The 18,011-nt window shown below is 59.1% G+C and overlaps 2 protein-coding genes across 5 annotated transcripts in view; both read right to left on the bottom strand.

Annotated features, from left to right (window-relative positions):
• The window catches only part of PDLIM2 (PDZ and LIM domain 2 (mystique)), a 14,043-nt gene extending 5,979 nt beyond the window's left edge, over nt 1-8,064 (bottom strand). For 2 of the 4 annotated variants that reach the window (XM_012726738.1, XM_004685231.2), the window contains exons 1-6: nt 6,501-6,542; nt 5,030-5,124; nt 4,233-4,384; nt 2,166-2,226; nt 1,921-2,072; nt 1,703-1,778 (exon numbers count right to left, since the gene is read on the bottom strand). In XM_012726738.1, the coding sequence (XP_012582192.1) occupies nt 1,703-1,778; nt 1,921-2,072; nt 2,166-2,226; nt 4,233-4,384; nt 5,030-5,122 (534 nt within the window). In that variant the 5' untranslated portion in view covers nt 5,123-5,124; nt 6,501-6,542. Of the gene's footprint in view, nt 1-1,702; nt 1,779-1,920; nt 2,073-2,165; nt 2,227-4,232; nt 4,385-5,029; nt 5,125-6,485; nt 6,574-7,100; nt 7,209-7,934 lie in introns of those variants that run through there. The other 2 variants (XM_012726739.1, XM_012726740.1) reach the window with 2 other exon arrangements.
• A 2,335-nt stretch (nt 8,065-10,399) lies between these two features.
• SORBS3 (sorbin and SH3 domain containing 3) overlaps nt 10,400-18,011 on the bottom strand; it is a 17,350-nt gene continuing 9,738 nt past the window's right edge. Inside the window, 9 exon segments of the mRNA XM_012726950.1 lie at nt 10,400-11,220; nt 13,502-13,608; nt 14,090-14,193; nt 14,810-15,118; nt 16,662-16,787; nt 17,041-17,155; nt 17,303-17,349; nt 17,477-17,529; nt 17,696-17,918. Of these exon segments, the coding sequence (XP_012582404.1) occupies nt 11,159-11,220; nt 13,502-13,608; nt 14,090-14,193; nt 14,810-15,118; nt 16,662-16,787; nt 17,041-17,155; nt 17,303-17,349; nt 17,477-17,529; nt 17,696-17,918 (1,146 nt within the window). The 3' untranslated portion in view covers nt 10,400-11,158.

An 18,011-nucleotide genomic window follows, 5' to 3' on the forward strand; every position in this document is an offset into this window, starting at 1 on the left:
GTATAGTCTTCCTTAGAGCCTTTAAGATACAGAATGCACAGTGATGCCTGAAAGCAGCTATGGGGCCTGGGAATCCCCACACCACGTGACAGCTGCATTTGGGGCCAGAGTTCAAGCTACATTAGGTTAGGGATTTTGTTTTTCCACTAACTCATCCCCAGAGCCTAGAAGGGTGCCTGAACCAAGGCAGATGCTCCATAAATATTTGTGGAAGGAATGAGAGGGGCTTCAAGGTCAATGAAGGAAACTGGAGCACTGGACCTGACGGTCCAGCTCCACACAGATCAGACATGAGATGGGACACAGCAGAGGTGGGACAATGTCAACCCACCTAGGACTCCACTCAGCACTCCATAGGGACCCCCAAGTCCCACCCCTCAAATTCCAGTGCACACTGATGCCCCCATCCGACTCTTCCCCAAGTTCTAGGCAGTAGGCCGAGGCCTGGGAATGTGCATTTCTAACACATTCCAAGATGCACTCCCTGCTCCACTGGCTTCTCCCTTTCTCCTGACTGGGGTTGTCACAAGGAAGAAGAGGGGTGAAAGGGCCCTCTTCAGCCATGCCCAAGACACAGCTTATTCCTGCTGGCCTCACCCAAGTTTGAGGAGGCCCCCCAAGTTGAGGAGGCCCCCCAAGCCTAAACACACCAGGTCTTGCTTGTGCCACTGCTTTCCTGTCTCCCGGCCGCATGATTCTCTGCTCTAAACCCCTCCTGATCACCTCCAATGTCCCCGACAAAGCCTCCGGGGGCCACCCCAGCCCACACTCATGCCTCCCCTCCTCGCGTGCTTCCTGCTTTTATAATTAAGACCACACTGTCTAGTGCTTAATTGTTCCAAAATTGTTTTGCATGTCTGTCTTATCTCCACAATTACATTTTAAATTCTTTAAAGATGGCGATCTCACTGAATACATTTCTATGCCCAGGCCCCCCAGGATGGACAGCGGTTGGGCCCAGTGCAGGGGATCAGGGAGCCCCTACCTTGCAGCCCCCAGAGGACCCCGCTCCTTCTTTCCCCCAGAAGCCCCCGTTGGCACCCTCGCGGGGTCATCTCTGAAAGCTCTGCTCTCTGGAATGCAGAATCAACCCAGAGATAGGATTCCGGCAGCTGGGCCTCATCCCCTCCACCCCAAAGACTGGACATGCCCCCACCAACACTGCCCCAGGCAGCTGTGGTTCGAGACTGCTGGCTGCTTTACTCCCTCACCTCCTCACCTCTGTCTGCCCTGAGAGAGGAGAAATGCCACTGAGCGGCTGTCACCAGTGGAAAGCGGGACATGGGGGAGGGGTATGCAGACAAGAGGGGTGGGGGTGGGGCAGAGCTCCAGCGGAGTGAACTTGAGGTGGAGCCACAGCCCCCCTGGGGGCTCCCTGGGGTGAGTCAGAGGAGGAAGAAGAGGGGTGGGGTGGTAGGAGTTGGGGGCGGGCATGGGGCTTGGAATCGGGAGGAATGTGTTCAAGAGATGCCGCCAGGGCCAAAGGGAATCTTCCCAACAACAGCAGCAAAACTATTTCAGTCCGGCCCAAGAGAAACACTCTAGAAGGGAGGCAGCCAGAGGGGAGAGGGAGGCGCAGAGCAGACAGAAGGCCACCTGGGACTGACCCGCATGGCCACCAGGCTCAGGGGAGCAGCACCCTCTACCCTCCAGCCACTCCAGCCTGAAACACAGACTCTCTCCCGCCCCCAGGTATCCTCACCTGTCGGCTCCCAGGGCGGCCCTCATAGGAGAAGTGGTCAGCAGCAGGTCCTGGGGAGTGGGCCGGAGTCTGGAAACTGAAAGAGAGGGGTGGAGAGTGTGGGTGTCTGGACCCCACCCAGACTGCCCAGGGAAGCAGAGTGCTCCTAGGAGCCCCTAAACCCAGCTACTGAGAACCCAGCCCGCAGCTGGTGGCCAGCGTAGCCCCCCCAAGCTCACCTGCGGCTGATCAGTGCCTCTCCAGGGAGGGTCTGGGGGCTGGCTGGGGGCAGGGTGGAGAGAGGGCTGCCAGGGCAGGGGCTGAGGGAAGCTGGGCTAGAGCAGGCAGACCTCAGGGAGGACTGGCTGTTGGTATGCGTCCTCATGGAGCCCTGTGGAGAGAGGAGCCCAGAGGAGCAGGGTGCCCGGACGCCCTCCTGTCCCCCAACCTCCCCTCGTCTCAGGGTGCTGAAGCACCAGCCTACCTGGAAGCGAGTTGCCAACACTTCCACAGCGCTCTCTCCATTGGTCTGCCCCGGAGAAGCCCTAGACCCCAAGAGAAGAGAGGTGACAGGAAAGCCAGCGTCACAGGGGTCCTGGAACTCTCCCCCCAAAGCCACAACACCCCCCCCAAAGCCACTAAGTAGGGGTTGCAGATTTCAGCTGTTCCCACACAAGGTTCTCAAGACTAGTGAAATCGCCAAAACAGTCCAGCAGTCGTCGTCTACCCTGAGCTTTGCCAAACTTAAACAACTATCATCAACGATCACATCATTTCTTAAAGGACAAGTTAGCAAGGAAGAGTAGAAAGGACACTTTGAGTAAAAAGTTCAATAAAGTCAAGTTTATTCAAAGGCTCCTCACATTACTGTCCCTCTTTCTCTTTTCTCTTCTTTAGTATTTCATCTATCTAGGATCTAGACTTCATCACAGGGTTGGCCTTAGTTTGTAAATTGATTTCAGGGGGGACTGCTGACTTCCTATAAATAACCCTTTATCTTTCCCCATGGGAAAACCAAAGCCCAGAGAGCAGAGGTAGAGTTGCCCAAGGTCCTAGACAATGGCCAGGCCAGCTGCCCACTCGCCACCAACCCCAGGCCTGCCCGCAGTGCTATGCCACTGAGGCCTTTGAGAGGGTCCCTTCTGTCCCTTCTACAGGTTCTCCCAGAAACTCAGGATGGAACCAGCCCCTCCTGCCAGGCAAGCAGCGGCAGAACCTAGGGAACAAAAAGGCTCAGCACCCCAACTAATCCCCAAGCCGTGGGGAGGGGCTCTCCCACCCCAGCTCCCCAAGGACCCCTCCAGAGTTCTGCCCAATGGAGCCCAGCTGGAACCTTGGCTAGGAGCTCGGGCAGAGGCTGCTCGATTTCAGCTCTAGAACACCATTCCAGGATGTCTGGCCACTTCTAGAGAAGTCAGCAAGAGCCTCTGTCACCACACACCACGCCAGCCTCAGCACACACACCACCCCCCTTAAAGAGGGGTGTGAGGTCAGGGTGAGGGGAGCTGAGCTTTGGCACCAACCCAGAGCACTGCTTCCTGCCACAGGGCTCTAAGTGGCTGAGAGGTCCCCTGGGGGTGGAGGCTGGGTGTGTGTGTGTGTGTGTGTGTGTGTGTGTGTGTGAAGAGGTCTGGACAAAAGAAAAAAGAGAATAGGAGCCTTGACCAGCCCAGTGGAGCTGGAAGCCTGGAGGTTCCCACCAGGCCCCTCCTAGCCAAGGCTGGGCTCCTCCTAGAGAGAGCTGGCAGGGTGCAATGGTCCCTCAACTTCCCGTTACACCAGTCTCAGAGATTTCACTCCTGCTGCTGGATACCAGGCCATGTCTCCACCCTGCTCTGATCCCACGCCTGCAAACACTCCTGGGCCAGAGTGGCACAAAGCCATCACAGGAGCCAGCTTCTGCAGTGCAGTGGAGCAGTGGAGGCATGGAGCCAGGGCCCAAGGGATCCTGGAAGTGGGCAAAGTGGCAAAGGGGCAGGAGGTACCTGACTCAGGTTCAAGGCCTGCCCAGAGGGCTCTCCTGGCAGGGGTATCTCCCAGGATTCCTGCCCTGTGACTCACTGTGGGCCCCACCCCAGGGAACCACCTGTTCCCCCACAACCTGGTGTCCAACCCCATGAGCCCTCACCATCAGGGCCCAGAGGGCAAAGGTAAAACACGAGGGGGGGTCTGTAGAGAGACGGCCCCAAACTCTCCACCTCCCCCAGGGATCCAAACAAAGCTTCCCCCTCTTGGAGCAGGGGACCTGGAGACCCAGCCAGGGGCACACCTTTCCCCTCTTCAACCCACTTCATGCCCACACCCTGTACCCCACACACTTGGGAACCAGTCAAACCCGGGCATCCAGGTGGCTGATGCCAGCCAGCCCTGCCCAGCCATCCAGGTGGCTGCACGCCCAGCAGGGCACAGGGACACCCCCAGCCCACCCTGCTGCAGGCTGAGAGCCAGGGACCACCACACAGGTGAGCTGCAGGTCTTAGTAAGGCCAGGTGGGGGCAGACGCAGACGAGGGCAGCTGATGCAGAGGGCTGGCCAGAAGCAGAGGGCCTACCGGTCCAGCAGGAGCCGCAGCGGGGATGGACTCTGTCGGATCTTGCTCTGGGCCTCCGCGTGGAGCATGCCTTCCGCGCGCTCCCCATTGATGGCCACGATAATGTCCCCAGGTCGGAGGTCAGCGGCCGCTGCCTTGCTCCGCTCAGTGACCTGAAGGGGATGAGGAGCAGGTAGTCTGAGGTGCCCCGCTGAGACAGCAGCCACACTGGGACACTGGACACTCGGGTAGGGTGGAGGGCAGGGAATGTCCCCTGATGGGCCCAAGAAACACGAAACCAGTTTGAGCCAGGCTGGCCTGTCCTGCTCATCAGGGGCTGTCCAGCTAATCAGCTAAAGCCTTCGGAAAGTCCCCAGCCCCGGGAAGGGCATTCAAACGGGGCCTCCCAGACCACTCCAAATGCAGGACTGCAGGAGCTGTGTTGGAAATACTCCTGGGTAGCGAGCCTGCCTGAGCACCTCGTGCGCACACAGGCTGGCTGCTCGCAGGCCTCCAAGCCCGCGTCCCCTGGGTCAAGGGGAAGCTGCCAAGAACTCAGGCTCCAGTTCTAGCACCACCCAAAATGGCTGCCAGCAGGTAGGGGTGGTGATCAGGGAGAAAAGAGCAGGCCCAGGGAGAAAAGAGGGGCCAGCCCCTCTCACGCACTGGACACCTGTTCCTGAAGTGGCACCACATCCTCTGGCTACAGAGCCCTCGGCCCTCCCGGGGGCAGCTCCCAGAAGGCCTCCCTGGGGACCTGGGCAGAGAACAGACCCTAACTTGGGGTTCACCTCCTTATCTCCTGGAGCTACCCTTACCTTGGTCACCTTGATGGGTGTATGGAAATCCCTGCCCCCGGTGATGCGGAAGCCCCAGGGCGCGGGGCCCACCACATCCACTGTCAGTGCCATATCTGAGGAAGAAAGGAGGGAGAGGTGGAGCCTGCTCCCAGGCCCGGAGGGATGCCTGAGGGTACAGGGAAGAAGCAAAGGGGAGAAGAGCGGCTGGCTGTCCCGCGTGGGTAGAGTGGGTAGAGGAAGTGACTAAATCCCTCCTTCACACACCCCCAGTTTCACTTCCCCCCACCCTGGGAAGCCCTGAGGCTGAGTTCCCCCTTCCTGGCTGTCTTCAGCAATCAGGGTGTAGGACAGGGACTTGCTGGAGAATGCGGGCAGGGCTGGCAGGTGGTAGGAGATGTCAGCACTTCCGCCTTCTCCCCCTCCTCCACCATCAGGGCTAAGTCCCACCAGTGCTTGCTTCCTGTCCCCAAAACCCACAGCAGAAGGTACTTCCTCCCTCCTCTGGGGGAGGGGAGGGCTCTAGAAACAGGAGTGACAGCAAGGAAGGAGTGTTGCCACCAAGGGCTGTTCGAGTAGTTGGCTGGGCTGGGGCAGGCCAGGGGCTTCAGAGAGGCCTCTCGGTGGCCTGTCCAGCCCCTGCGGTGCGGCCACATAGGTGAGGATGGGCTTCTCACTTCCCCCGGGGTCTGCTGCCCGCCCGACTTTCCCAGCGAGGACTCATCCACCAAGCTGGGCACACCCACCCTCTGGCCAGCAGGGCGAGGCAACTGGCGAGGCAACTAATGCCGCCTGCTCACTGGGGCCACAGGCCTCCATCCACAGCCCCTCTGCTGGGCAAGGGAGTGTCCCTGCAGATCTGGCCCTTGTAGGATTTCCTGAGCCTCTGGTTCTGGAGTCAGGAGCCAACCCAGACAGGAAGCTGCAGTGCCAGGCTGGGCCACCACCCTGCCCAGCACCCACCCTGGGGCGCCCCGGGGAGTCCAGAACACAAGAGCTGTCCAAAGCACTCATGGACTCTGGGGCCACTTCCCGCATTTGGGAGTCTGGGGCAGAGGTGCCAGACCAGAGAGCCGGCTGGTGTCTCCCTACACTCCAGCTTACCCTTTAACCCAGGCCCAGCCTCCGTCCCTCCCCGGGCCCCCAGCTCTGCTGCTGGCTACTCCCAGGAGCCTTGGGAGTCTCAGACCTTTGAGCTGCCCAGTGGACTCCACGCCGCCGACGCCGGGAGGTGCGCAGCCCGTCGGCTCGGCTCGCCCAGTGCTTGGGATTCTGAGCTCCGTGGCCGAAGTACCCGCGGCAGGGCGCTGAGGGAGCAGCGCGGGGTCCGAGCCCGCGGGGGCGCCCACCGCTCAGCGGGGTGCAGAGAGGGGCTGCGGGGAGTGGGGCGGAAGGTCCGCCGCGCCAGAGGGCGACGAGGGGCGCAGACCTGCAGGGAGCCCGGGGCCGCGCGGCTGCTGCCAGCGGGCGCGCTCACCTGGCTCGCGCTCACCTGTCTGCCCGGCCGCCGGCCGGAGGGGCGGGGAGGGAAGGAGGGAGGGAGGGCGAAGAGAGGGCGAAGAGAGGAGGCCGCCGCCGCCGCCGCCGCCGCCGCCAGCCCGGCTCTGGGGAGAGCCCGCCCGGGGCTCCGGGACCTGCCTCCGCCCATGTGATCCCGGGGCCGCCCCTGCCGCCGCCCCTGGTCGGGAAGCCGCCTCCTCCGCGCAGCCCAGCCCGCACCGCCACCTGGCCCGCGCCTCAGCGCACGGGAGCGGGGAGGGGGTGGCGCCCCCGAGCGCCCGGGAGCTACGGTGGCCCCCTGGGGTGTCCTCGTCCTCCCCACAGTACCCTCACCCCGCCCCCTCCCCTCCCCCCCCCGAGTGCCCAGCGGGCGTCCTGAGGACCGTAGGCACCGCCTCGCAGGCACCCGCGGCTGCGGCTCTTTAAAAATCTGCCAGGCCAGCTGCTGCACACCCCGAACACCCCCAACACCACCCCCGGACTGGATGGGTGGGGGAGGGACCCGCTTGGGCCGTGCAGTCTCCCTGACTCCTCTCCAGGTTCCACGCTGGAGCCCACACATCCCAAACCAGGGGCGCGCCAGCCCACCCACCTCAAGTCCCTTTCTGAAGACCTGCGTGCCCACCGTTGGTGGCCCTGGACCTCAGCCACGTGCTTCTCTGGAGATGCTTGCCAGCCTGCTCGCCTGTACCAAGGAGACCTGTACCACCCAGGAGGAGAAAGCGGGGCTCAGGGTTGCAGGTGTCCAGACAACGTCTGGCCACACGCTCCTTCACCTTCCCTAGCTGGGCCTTTCCCATTCCTGGCTGCCTCCCCTTCTGCTCCGCAGACCCCACCTGGGCCCCAACATCCCTAACCAGCACCATTGGTCCACAGACACACCCTGTGCCCCCACCCCACGCTCCTGTCCTCTGCCAACCAGTAGGAACCCAGGTTCTAGGGAGCAGGAAAGCTTAGGTGTCAAGGAGAGGCCCCAACTGACAGCTCTACCTGGCAAGGGGATCCCCCCCTCCAAACCATACTTGGCAACCCTCAGCAGGGAGCTCAAGGCCCACCACAGCCTCCCTGGCACACCAGTCTATGTCAGGTGGGGCTGTTGGCAGTGGAGAATACCTGTGGGCACAGCTGTAACTTGTCTGCCTCAGGTGTGAGTCATTCCTTCCAAATTCCCTCTGCAAGGAGCGCCTCAACACCCCTCTGGCCACGGGCTTCCTCCCATCCTCCCATCGTCACTCCCAGCCCATGCGCCCTTCTGCCTGTGTCAACCATCTCACTTTCCTGCTGACTGGTTCTGTGCTTTTCCTGATGCTCCTGTTCTACTTCTAGAAGGCCTTGGGAGTGTAGAGCTGTAGTTAGGGTGCCCGCTGCTTTGGGGTCACACAGACCTAGTCTCAAATGCCTGGTCAGTCTCAAATGACTGGTCTACCTTGTTTGGGATAGCTTGAGGCAGTTTTCCTCAGCTCCTGGGGGCCTGAGTTTCCCCACTGCCTGGGAATAAGGCATCGCTGTCCTCCAGTTTCGCAGATTGTCTTTCCATACAAAGCTGCCTGTGCCCAAGTTCTTGGGAGGGCAGAGTGGGTTTTTTGGCTTCACTGCTTCACTTTCTGGGGCCTCGCAGTGTCTGGTTCATGGTAGGCATTCAATGAACATTGATTAGTACTGTTTGAATGATTGGATTGATTTCCCTCCCTCTCTACCCACCCCCTCCAATTTGTGGTGGGGACGAATTGCGCCCGACTTCACCTTGGTCAGTCTCTAGGGACATCTGCAGGTGGTTCACCCGCGGGACCTTGCTCTGTGGGGTTTGTATTCACAGAACTGATAATGAGAATCCTCTGGTGCGCCCCCCTGGTGGTGCAGAGGCTGAAGTCTCAGCACTATGAAGCTATCAGCAGCCACTGCAGCATGAGTTCAGTTCTGATTCCAGGCCAGGAAGCTGACCCACATGGCGCAGCAGGCATCTTCTGTCTCCCTTTTTCTCCCCATCAGCGGTGTATTTCAGTGGATCTGCCTGTTCTGCTCCCCACTCTGACTCTGGTGAATCCCTTTACCCCCCCCACCTCTGGCCTGTACCCCAGTTCTTGTATGCATAAATAATCTTTTTTGGGGGCCCTCCCTGGTGGTGCAGCGGGTTAAGCACGGCACTAAGAAGCTAAAGCCACTTCAGCGTGAGTTCGATCCCTGCCCGGAGGTGACCCAGGCATGGCAGACCTCTCCTGACCCCCCCACTTCTCCCCTCAGCAGTGTACTCCATCACTCTGCCTGTTCTGCTCCCCACTCTGTCTCTGGTGAATCCTCTCACCACCCCTGCACCTTCTGGTCTGTACCCCAGTTCTGTATGCATAAATAAATCTTTAAAAAAAAAATTTTTTTTTTAAAACAACACTCTGCTGACCCCAAGACACGTCCTGTGGAGAAGGAAGTACTGGCCTGGTTTAAGCTATGCTGTGACCCTGGGCAAGTCAAAATCACTCCTCTCACCTGTCTGGTATGCCTCAAACGTCATACCCTGTGGCCTCAGGTCCTTTCTGGCTCTCAAGTCCTCAGGGCCCCTCTCCCCTTAGACCTCCCTAATGCTGGGTCAGGCACAGAAGTGACCATCTTACAGGCAGAGATTTCATGGCAGGCAGCCCAGGGCGTAGGGCTGGTTTGCCGCAGAGGTTTCAGGGCCTCATCAGAGAGGGCGTGGATTGAGTTTCTGCCTGGACAGGAAGTCTCAACCCTGATATCATTTATGAGGGCATCAGGGGACGGGACAGGACGGGACAGGGATCAGAGATAGGTCAGTGGACTCCTGAAGAATGTTCGAGGATGGGTTCAACCTGCCAGCTTACCAACAGACCGTGATGAGGACTGGGGTTAAAAGAGCGGATGAAGGGGTGCATGAAGGTCTTGTTCCTCAAGCTGCTACTTAAGCACCTCTGGGCCCCAGGTCACACCCAGACTCATGGAACCTGCTGGCCAGGTCACAGCCCTGTCATTCACAGACCCGCCCACTAGTCCTGACAGAACTAGGCACTGCCATTCCTTCGCACACACATGGGGTGAGGGCACCTTCAGTGACAAGCTTAGCAGACAGAAATGGCAGGATGAATACTCAGAGGCCCAGCCCGAGACACCCACAGCAACCCCTGACCCCACACATAACCTCTTTCTCTGGGGACTCTGCACACAGACAGCCGGGGCACTTGGTGGACTCTGTGCAGAGTAGCAGCAACCATCGACAGGACCAGCATTTTATAGCATTATGAGCTAGAAAAATATTCTGTGCCTCAGTCTCTCCTCCTGTAAAACAGAATCATATCCTCCCACTGGGACACTTAACATTAAAGAAATTATTGCGGCTGGGCCCCCTCAGGTTCCCAGCAGCTGCCACAGAACAGAACGGCCAGTCCCAGACTGCGCTGCTGCCACGCCACAGCAGGGCTCTGAAACCCAGGGCAGGAAGTCACTGGCTAGCTGTGCCCACCAATCCCAGCGCCCACAACTGCCTGCTCAAAGACCTGGGCCCAAACAAGTAAACAAAGGCCAGAGAGCTTTGGTGTAGAAATGGAGTCCACAGAAGGAAAGCATTAGGAGCAGGGCGGCCAGAAATGCCATCTAGCCCAGCAACCCCACTGCGGCTCCAGAGTCAAAACAGTCTGCAAGCAGCCACGTGCAGCTCCTGTCTCTGGTTTCTCCCCACAATCAGCCTTGGTCCTTGGGACTAGCTGTTCTCGTAACACTGCTGGTCAGACAGCTGTCCAATCCCGGGGACTGCCCAATTGTGCCTGAGACCCGAGATCTTCAGAGATAATAACAGTGCTTTTCCAGCCTCCCCTTACACACACACACACACACATTCAGGAGGAGGCCTCTCCCACCCCAAAGGAAAAGAACTGCAAGGCAGGTCCCTGGTATCCAGATTTATTTTACATTCTCTTCCCAAGAAGACTTGGGGGCTGGGGAGAGCTGGGGAGGAGAGTGGTACATGTCAGTCTCTCCTGAAGACATGTGGAAGAGGACAGTCCTCAGACCTACCCTTCCCAGGCACAGCAGCAGGACAGCTGCAGGGCCCAGGCTCAGGGCTCGGCAGTCTCTGGGAAGAGGAGGCCTCTGCACAGACCTCTTGCCAGGCCTTGAATGCTAAGAAGGTGTTGTGTCCATCCCCCACGACACTCCCAGTCTCAGCTGGAAGAGGCAGGCAAAGAGGGGGGCAAGCTGGAAAGGGGAGGAACCCCCTCCAGGCAGAAGCGGCCTTTGGTCTGTTAGGTTAGGAAGCTGGTCCTTGTTAGAGGAACCCCATGGGGGTGAAGCTGGGAGCTGGTCCCTGTTAGAGGAAACGCCATTTGCAGAGTGGGGGTGGGGAACTCGGGGGGTCTGGTCTCAATAAGGCTGGAAACCATCTCCACTTCAAAGCAGACCTCTGTATTTGGGGAGTGGGGTAGAGGAGGAAATAAAAGGACTGTCAGAGGAATGCTTGAGTTGTGGGTGGGAATCAGTCCAGGGGGCTCCGAGGGGCTCCAAGGGAAAGGCTATTGGAGTTGTCTGCAGATGCCAACATCAGGTCCTGGGGAAGGAGGATGTGGGAGGGAGGGCCTCTCTCCTTCCCATAAGTGCTACTGCTTCTCACCCCAACCTGGCTGGGCGCTGAGTTGCCACGGAGACCACTCACACCGGGGCTACATAATTTCCAGGGAATGTCCCAAATTTCTGGGTTCTCCGGGAGACACCTGAAGGAGGAAAGACAGGAAGAGAAAGGCACTTCGTTTGTAACAGGTCTAGAGGGGAGGGGGCGGTGCCTCCCCCTGCTGGCCGTACTCAGAACTGCAGGTGAAGGCCCGCCCCAGTGAGGGTTTGCTTTCCGCATTCCTGCCCCCTAGCGGCAGAAACTCAGATGGACAAAGTGATACTTCTAAACGCAGTGGCAACCTGAGGACCTGAGCAGTTGATTGTCCACAACTTGGCACGCAGCACGGGATGACCTCACCCTTCCTTGGGAAGGCAGGGGCTTGGGAGGATGAATCACAGAACTTACATCGGGAGGAATCTCATTGGCTTGTGTATGTCACCTCAGCAGTGCATTTCAATACATCTGTCTGTTCTCCCCACTCTGTCTCTGTGAATCCTCTCCCCCCTACCTCTGGCAAGTACCCAGTTTTTGTATGCATAAATAAATAAATCTTTAAACAAACGAACAAACAAAAAAAGAAATTTGTATCTTGGGAGTAAGGGAGAATGTTAGAAAATAGAAGACTAGGGCCCTCCCTGGGGGCACAATGGGTTAAAGCCCAGCACTAAGAAGCTATCGCAGCCACTAAATCCTGACTTCAATTCCTGGCCAGGGAGGTGACCCACATGGCACGGTGGATCTCTCCTCCTCTCCCGCTGCTCCCCTCAGCAGTGTATTTCAGTCATTCTGCCTGTTCTGCTCCCCACTGTCTCCGGTGGATTCTCTCACCACCCCTGCACCTCTGGCCTGTACCCCAGTCCTTGTAAGCATAAATAAATAAATCTTAAAAAAAAAAAAAAAAAAGAAAATAGAGCACTGTAAAATGAGATTAAAGCCCTGAGCTTTCCTTCCTGCCAGTCCCGCACCCTGACTTCCCTGAGCACCCAAAGCCTTCCTGCCACCAGGCCTTGCTGACACTGTGCCCCTGCTGCAGTGCTCCCTTTTCCTCTCTGCCCCCCAAATCCCTCCCCTGTTCAACAAGGTCTGGTTGCCCCGCTTCCTCCAGGAAGCCTTCCCTGACTTTCACCACCGAAGTGACAACCACTCACCAAGGGGTTACTGGGCACTTGACATGAGCCAGTGTGACTGAGACACTGAACTGGTCCTGTCCTCAAAGCTACTGTGGCTGACACCACAAAAGTGGCGCTTGTCCTTCTAGTCTGTATACATTTGTAACATTTTATCAGTAGTAGTAAAAAATGAAATCAGGCCCTCCCTGGTGGCGCAGCGGGTTAAAGCACTGCACTGAGAAACTAAAGCCACTTCCGCATGAGTTCCATCCCTGCCTGCCCCGGAGGTGACCACATGGCGGTGACCACATGGCGAGGCAGACCTCTCCTGACCCGCCCACTGCTCCCCTCAGCAGTGTACTTCGTCGATCTGCCTGTTCTGCTCCCTACTCTGTCTGGTGAATCCTCTCACCCTCCACATCTCTGGCCTGTACCCCAGTTCTGTACGAATAAATAAATAAATCTTTAAAAAAAAAATGAAATCAAAATATGTACAGAACAAAACTGGAATGCACCCCCAAACCTGCCCTTCTGAGGCAAGTGCCTTTAACAAGTCAGCACTTGTGTGTACAAAGTCACTGGTGTGTACAGCTTGGTCAGCAGCAAGGCCCTGGGGTTCAGAAGGGAAGGGGCAGCTGCCAGGTCAAAGAACCACCCCTGTGGCCACCCTTGCCCAGGCTGCCCCCAGTGAACACTTTAAGTGCTGTAGCCTGAGCAGGGGCGAGGGAGGGGCTTCTGGCTGCTTGGCCGTGGAGGGCAGGCCCATGCTCCGTAGCTGCGGGCTGCGCAGGCTCTGGGGAAACAGGCCCAGGCCAACCTGAGGCTTCCTGCACTGGCCCTTTGCCTGAAGCCCTGGGATAGCCCTGAGGGCTGTGGGAGAGCCCAGGTGAAGAGACCTGAATTTTTCCACCAGGAATTTAGCATCATGGAAGCAGGGCCCAATTGGTCTCCCTCCAACCCCCAACACTGCTCTAGAGGCTGAGTGCGTGTGGGAGAAAGCAGGAAGGGAGCCGTGAGGGTCAGGAGGGCCTGTCCTGGGTCTGCGCTGACTTCGTCAATGATCCCGGGCAGCCAGCTTCCTCCCAGCATGTCCCTCTGCAGGACAGACAACAGAAGCGCTGGACTGGGGGAAGCACCGGCGCCAGGCCAGGCCTTCTCAGTTGCCAGAAGCTGAGCCAGAGGCAGCAGCGGCCCATTCAGATCCCCCCCCGAGGGGGCCCTGAGGTGCCCCCTCTGGCCTGTGTCTTAAGCACAGCTGTTAGGCCCACATACCCACAAACCAGCCATCATCACACTGCTGCATGACATCCACGCGGTCCCCTTCCCGCAGCTCCAGCTCATCCTCATTCTGGGGCCTGTACTGGTACATCGCCCGGTACCTGCAGAGACAGCATCAGGTAACCCCCGGGGTCTCCGTGCCCCCACCAAGCAGGCAGAGTCACACCCAAGTGTTGCCCCTTCCTCTGAATTTCCCAGCCAGCGCTGGGCCCCTCTCCAGGAATGGTGACTCCACCTGGCCCAATGCACGCCCCATAGAGGGGCTCCCGGTCCTCGAGCCCCAACACCCAAACCTCATCTCCCAGGAGCCCAGGCCCTTTTGGTCTCTTCTACCAGCTCCCCCACTTCTTCCACATAGGCTCTGACCTCAGGACTGGAAACCCAGCAGAGGGCCAAGGAAGACTTGCTCTAAGGCCACAAGAGCTGCACAGGAGGCTCAGGACACCCCTGAGAAGTGCCTGCTCCCCGGCTCCCAGAACCCCCCATCATACATAAGCCGCAAGGACAAGCACTGTCTATTGGTAGCGGGGGAGGTGGGGGTGTTCTGGGGGCCTGCCGGGAGCCCACTGCTGCAGTACTCACGGGGTCCAGTGTATCGGAGTGGTGTTGGGGGAGGAGGGCCCCAAGTCCGCGGCACGGCTGGAGCCTCCAGGATGGGTCGGAGCTGAGGCAGGGGTGCCGAGACCCTGGAGACCCACAGAGGGAAAGACAGCACAGGCAGGCTTGAGGGACATGGGAAACAGGCTCCGGCGGGGCACAGGCAGATTTGCTGCCTGTCAGGTCAAGGGCTGGGAGTTGACACCCACTAGGGAGGGGGACTGATTTCTGAATGCCAGCAGGGACAACGTTGTCCAGCGAAGGGACAGGAGTCAGCGTGGCTTCACCTGGCTGTCCGGGTTTGCTGGTGAGCAAGGTGCACAGGAGCCTTGCACAGGGCTCCAAGGACTGTCTGCCACCCACCCACCTGCGCTGCCTACAGGGGAGAAAACCCACACCCAGAGGGGCACGTTTGCCCCAAAGTGCAGTGTGGATGGTCAGGAGCCCAGGGCTGACTCTTGGGTCCCACCCAGAGCTGGCTGGCTGCCCCGGGCTCTGGTAGTGCTCAAGGCCCAGACCACCGGGGGTGTCTGCAGCCCCCAAGGCCAGGGTTGGGCTCCAATGCACGCACCACCCGCCACCCGGAGCCCCCACAAGTCTACTCTGAGCAGTCTGGGAAGAATTTCAAAGTGCAGCCTGTCACAGGAATGGGGTGAGGGGCGTCCCAGCAGGGGTGAGTGCTCCAGTCAGAGCAGGTCACCTTACCTGAGCCTGGAGTCTCAGCTCCTGAGTTGGGGAGGAGAAGCCAGGGCGGCGGGGGGAGGTCTGGCCCCCCCAATCGGTGTTGTCAGCTGTGCTTCGTAATGTGGAGGGGGAGCTGGGGTGGCCAGCCACGGGGGCGGCAGTCAGACGGGGAGATGCAGGGAGCTGGGGGCCTTCGTCGCAGACCCGGAGCCGGGGCTCCCGGGTCACCTGCACATAGCTGGCAGGGAAGATGCCCTGGCGCCCCGTGCCTGAGATGCGCCCCTCGTACCAGTTCTCATTCACCTTGCGGATCAGGCAGATGCGTTCACCCTGCATGGGGAGAAAGGAGCTTGTGTCTGCAGGGCCCTCCTGGGCTTGCACACCTGACCCGACATGTGGGCGGCCTCACCGAGACCCAACACCTTGCTCAGAGGGGGTCAGCCAGGAAGAGGTGGAGGCAGGAGGCAGGCTGCTGTGGGTGGCGGATGGCTGTCTGCACTCTGCCCACTGAGCAACGCCAGGTAACCAAGGCCTGCCTCTTTGGGAAGCCTAGGGGGCGTGTTGCCTTGTCCAGTTCACAGCATTATGTCCCCCCAGAGCTCCTAAGAAGCCCTGTACAAGCACCAGCTGCCACGGCCTCAGTCCTTATTCCTACCTCCACCCTAGGGATCCTGTCCCCACTGCAACAAAAAACTCCCTGAGGGCAGCTGCAGCAGCCTCAAGTTCAGAGCTGACTGATGCCCAGGGGGCAGCCCTGGGAGGTGGTCTCCAGCCCTTTCCTGCCCTCCACTCTCTATTCACCCACCTCCTCCCGCTCTCCCCCTGGGGCCAGTTCTTCTGGGGGGCATTCACTGGAAGCATTCATGGCCTCTGTCCCAAAATCAAACAAAGGGAGGCTGTTTCCTGCTTTCCAAGACATTTTCCAAACTTCCTTGACCATGATCCACAGTAAAAACTGTTTTTAATACTTTAAGTACTTAATACAAAACACTCTACCCAGTTAGTTGAGTGGCCTGCCTGCCCTGAGAATAAGAAACACGAAAGGAACTGAACTCTTTAAATCCAAGGGCTCGGGCCAGTCAAGCCATGGCCCGTCTCCGACCGCGGTCCTACAGATAACGGAACTGTCTAAAAATTCACCCCATAACCCGACACTGCTTCGGCCATCATGGTATTAAAACAAGGGATTTCCCAGGTGCCTCCATGGCGGCACAAGGGGTTAAATCTCAGCACTGTGAAGCTATCGACTGCATGAGTTTGATGGGGGGGGGGCAGGGAGGCGGCCAGGGAGCTGACCCACATGGTGAGGCAGACCTCTCCTGTCTCGCCCGCTGCTCCCCTCAGCAGTGAATTTCGGTCAATCAGCCTGTTCTACTCCCCACTCTGTCTCTGGTGAATCCTCTCACCCCACCCCACAACATCTGGCCTACACCCCAGCTCTTTTATGCATAAATACATAGAATTAATCTTAAAAAAAAAAAGGGGGGGGGAGAGAGACTAGTACCTACAATAAGAAATGTAAATCACCAGTGAGTGAGGTTATTTTAGGTGAAATGCCCCCAAGTTTGATAATACCCTTCCTCTAGGCAAGGCACGCCAACATTTCTTTTTTTTGTCCCCAAAAAAATGCCGACTGTGATCCTCACAACCTACCCCAACCTACAGAAAAAAAGCACAAGCACTTGGGACATTTATAACCTTTCAAACCTTTCATGATAACCTTTCCCCACACTGAGAGAACATAGGCAGAGAGATTACTGGGAAGAGCTGCACTAAGGGGTAACAGGGGTACACGGAAAACATTCCCGCCTGCCTCCCCCTTGCCCGCCCGCCTCCCCCCTGCCCGCCTGGAGGCCAGGGCGGCCGGGCGCACCTTGCGGAAGGACAGCTCTACCTCCAGGTCCCCCTTGAAGTTGTACTGGGCCACGGCTTCCCCATACTCCAGCACCTGGTAGGTGGGGGGCTTGATGGGCTTGGGGATTTCATCTGCAGGCAGCACCTGAGGAAAGAAAAGCCATGAAGAACAATCCGCCCGGGACCAGCAGGGCACAAAACCGGAGCTCCCAGGCCAGGCCCCACGGCATGAGGAGGCTGACTTGGCCCCTGTCCTCTGGCTCACAGTTTCATACCTTCGGAAACCAGTGAGATGTGAGCAGGAGAGCGACTCACGTCAAAGGGGTGTGCACCTTAAGTCTCTGCCAGCGCACCTGCCTTCCTGCGGGCTCCTGCGGGCTCTGCCCCACTCCACTCACCTCCACGTAATTGGCAGGGAAGATGCCCAGGCGACCATGGTGCTCTCCCTCCAGCCAGTTCTTGTCCACCTCCTTGTGGATGTAGACAATGTCCCCCTTCTTCAGAGTCAGCTCCCTGCAGGCCAGCGCAAGGCATCCAACAAGCTGGGGGCCGCCTTCCTTCAGGCCACCTCCAGCACACTCAGAGTCCCCACCAAGGTACCCCCCCCCAGTCCTCCCTCCCTCCCTCCCTCCCAGGGTGCAGAGACTGCAAGGCACTCACTTGGGGGACTGTGCCTGGAAGTCAAACTTGAGCCTGGCAGCCCTCCTCTGGGTATAAGGAGAGGACAGAGTGGTTACCTCGGCAGGGCAGGTGGGGGGGTCAGAAGAGCCCACCCCTATCCCACCCACTCCAGACATCCTTGCGCCCACATCCCAGTGCTTCCGCCCCTCTCACCTTCTTCTCTTCCTTCCTGGCAGGGCTGCCCCCTCCCGGAGAGGCACTAGGGTCTGTGGAGAAGGGGGAAGGCCACCTCTGGGTGCAGGGTCCGAGGGGTGACGCCCTCCCCCCACCAGGGCCAGGGTGGGACTCTCGGACCTTCCTGCCTCCCAAGGCACCAGCACAGCCCCCTAGGCTGCCATCCCGATGAGAAAGGCTGCAGGAACCGGTCCTTACCTCGGGTTGAGGGAGGGTAGACAAAGTCCCTACGACCTAGGAAGGGGCTTCCTGCATCCGCCATTCTGTGGGGGCTCAGGGAGCGGGAGGAACCCAGGTAAAGTGCATTCGGGGAGCTGGAGCTCCAGGCTGAGGCCGGGCTGCGTGGGGACACAGACGGTGAACTTCACACCCTCCCGGCTGGCCCACGACCTCCCCGGCCGCGGCTCGCAGCTCCCGCTGCCTCCGCCCCAGGCGTGGCCCAGATCCTGGGCTCGCAACAGGATGTCCAACTCCCCGGCGGCCGCGTCGGGAGAGGGCGCGGCGGGGGCCGGAG

This window comes from Condylura cristata, unplaced genomic scaffold (assembly GCF_000260355.1).
Source record: "Condylura cristata isolate star-nosed mole 26May11 unplaced genomic scaffold, ConCri1.0 scaffold00018, whole genome shotgun sequence".
Taxonomy (NCBI): domain Eukaryota; kingdom Metazoa; phylum Chordata; class Mammalia; order Eulipotyphla; family Talpidae; genus Condylura; species Condylura cristata.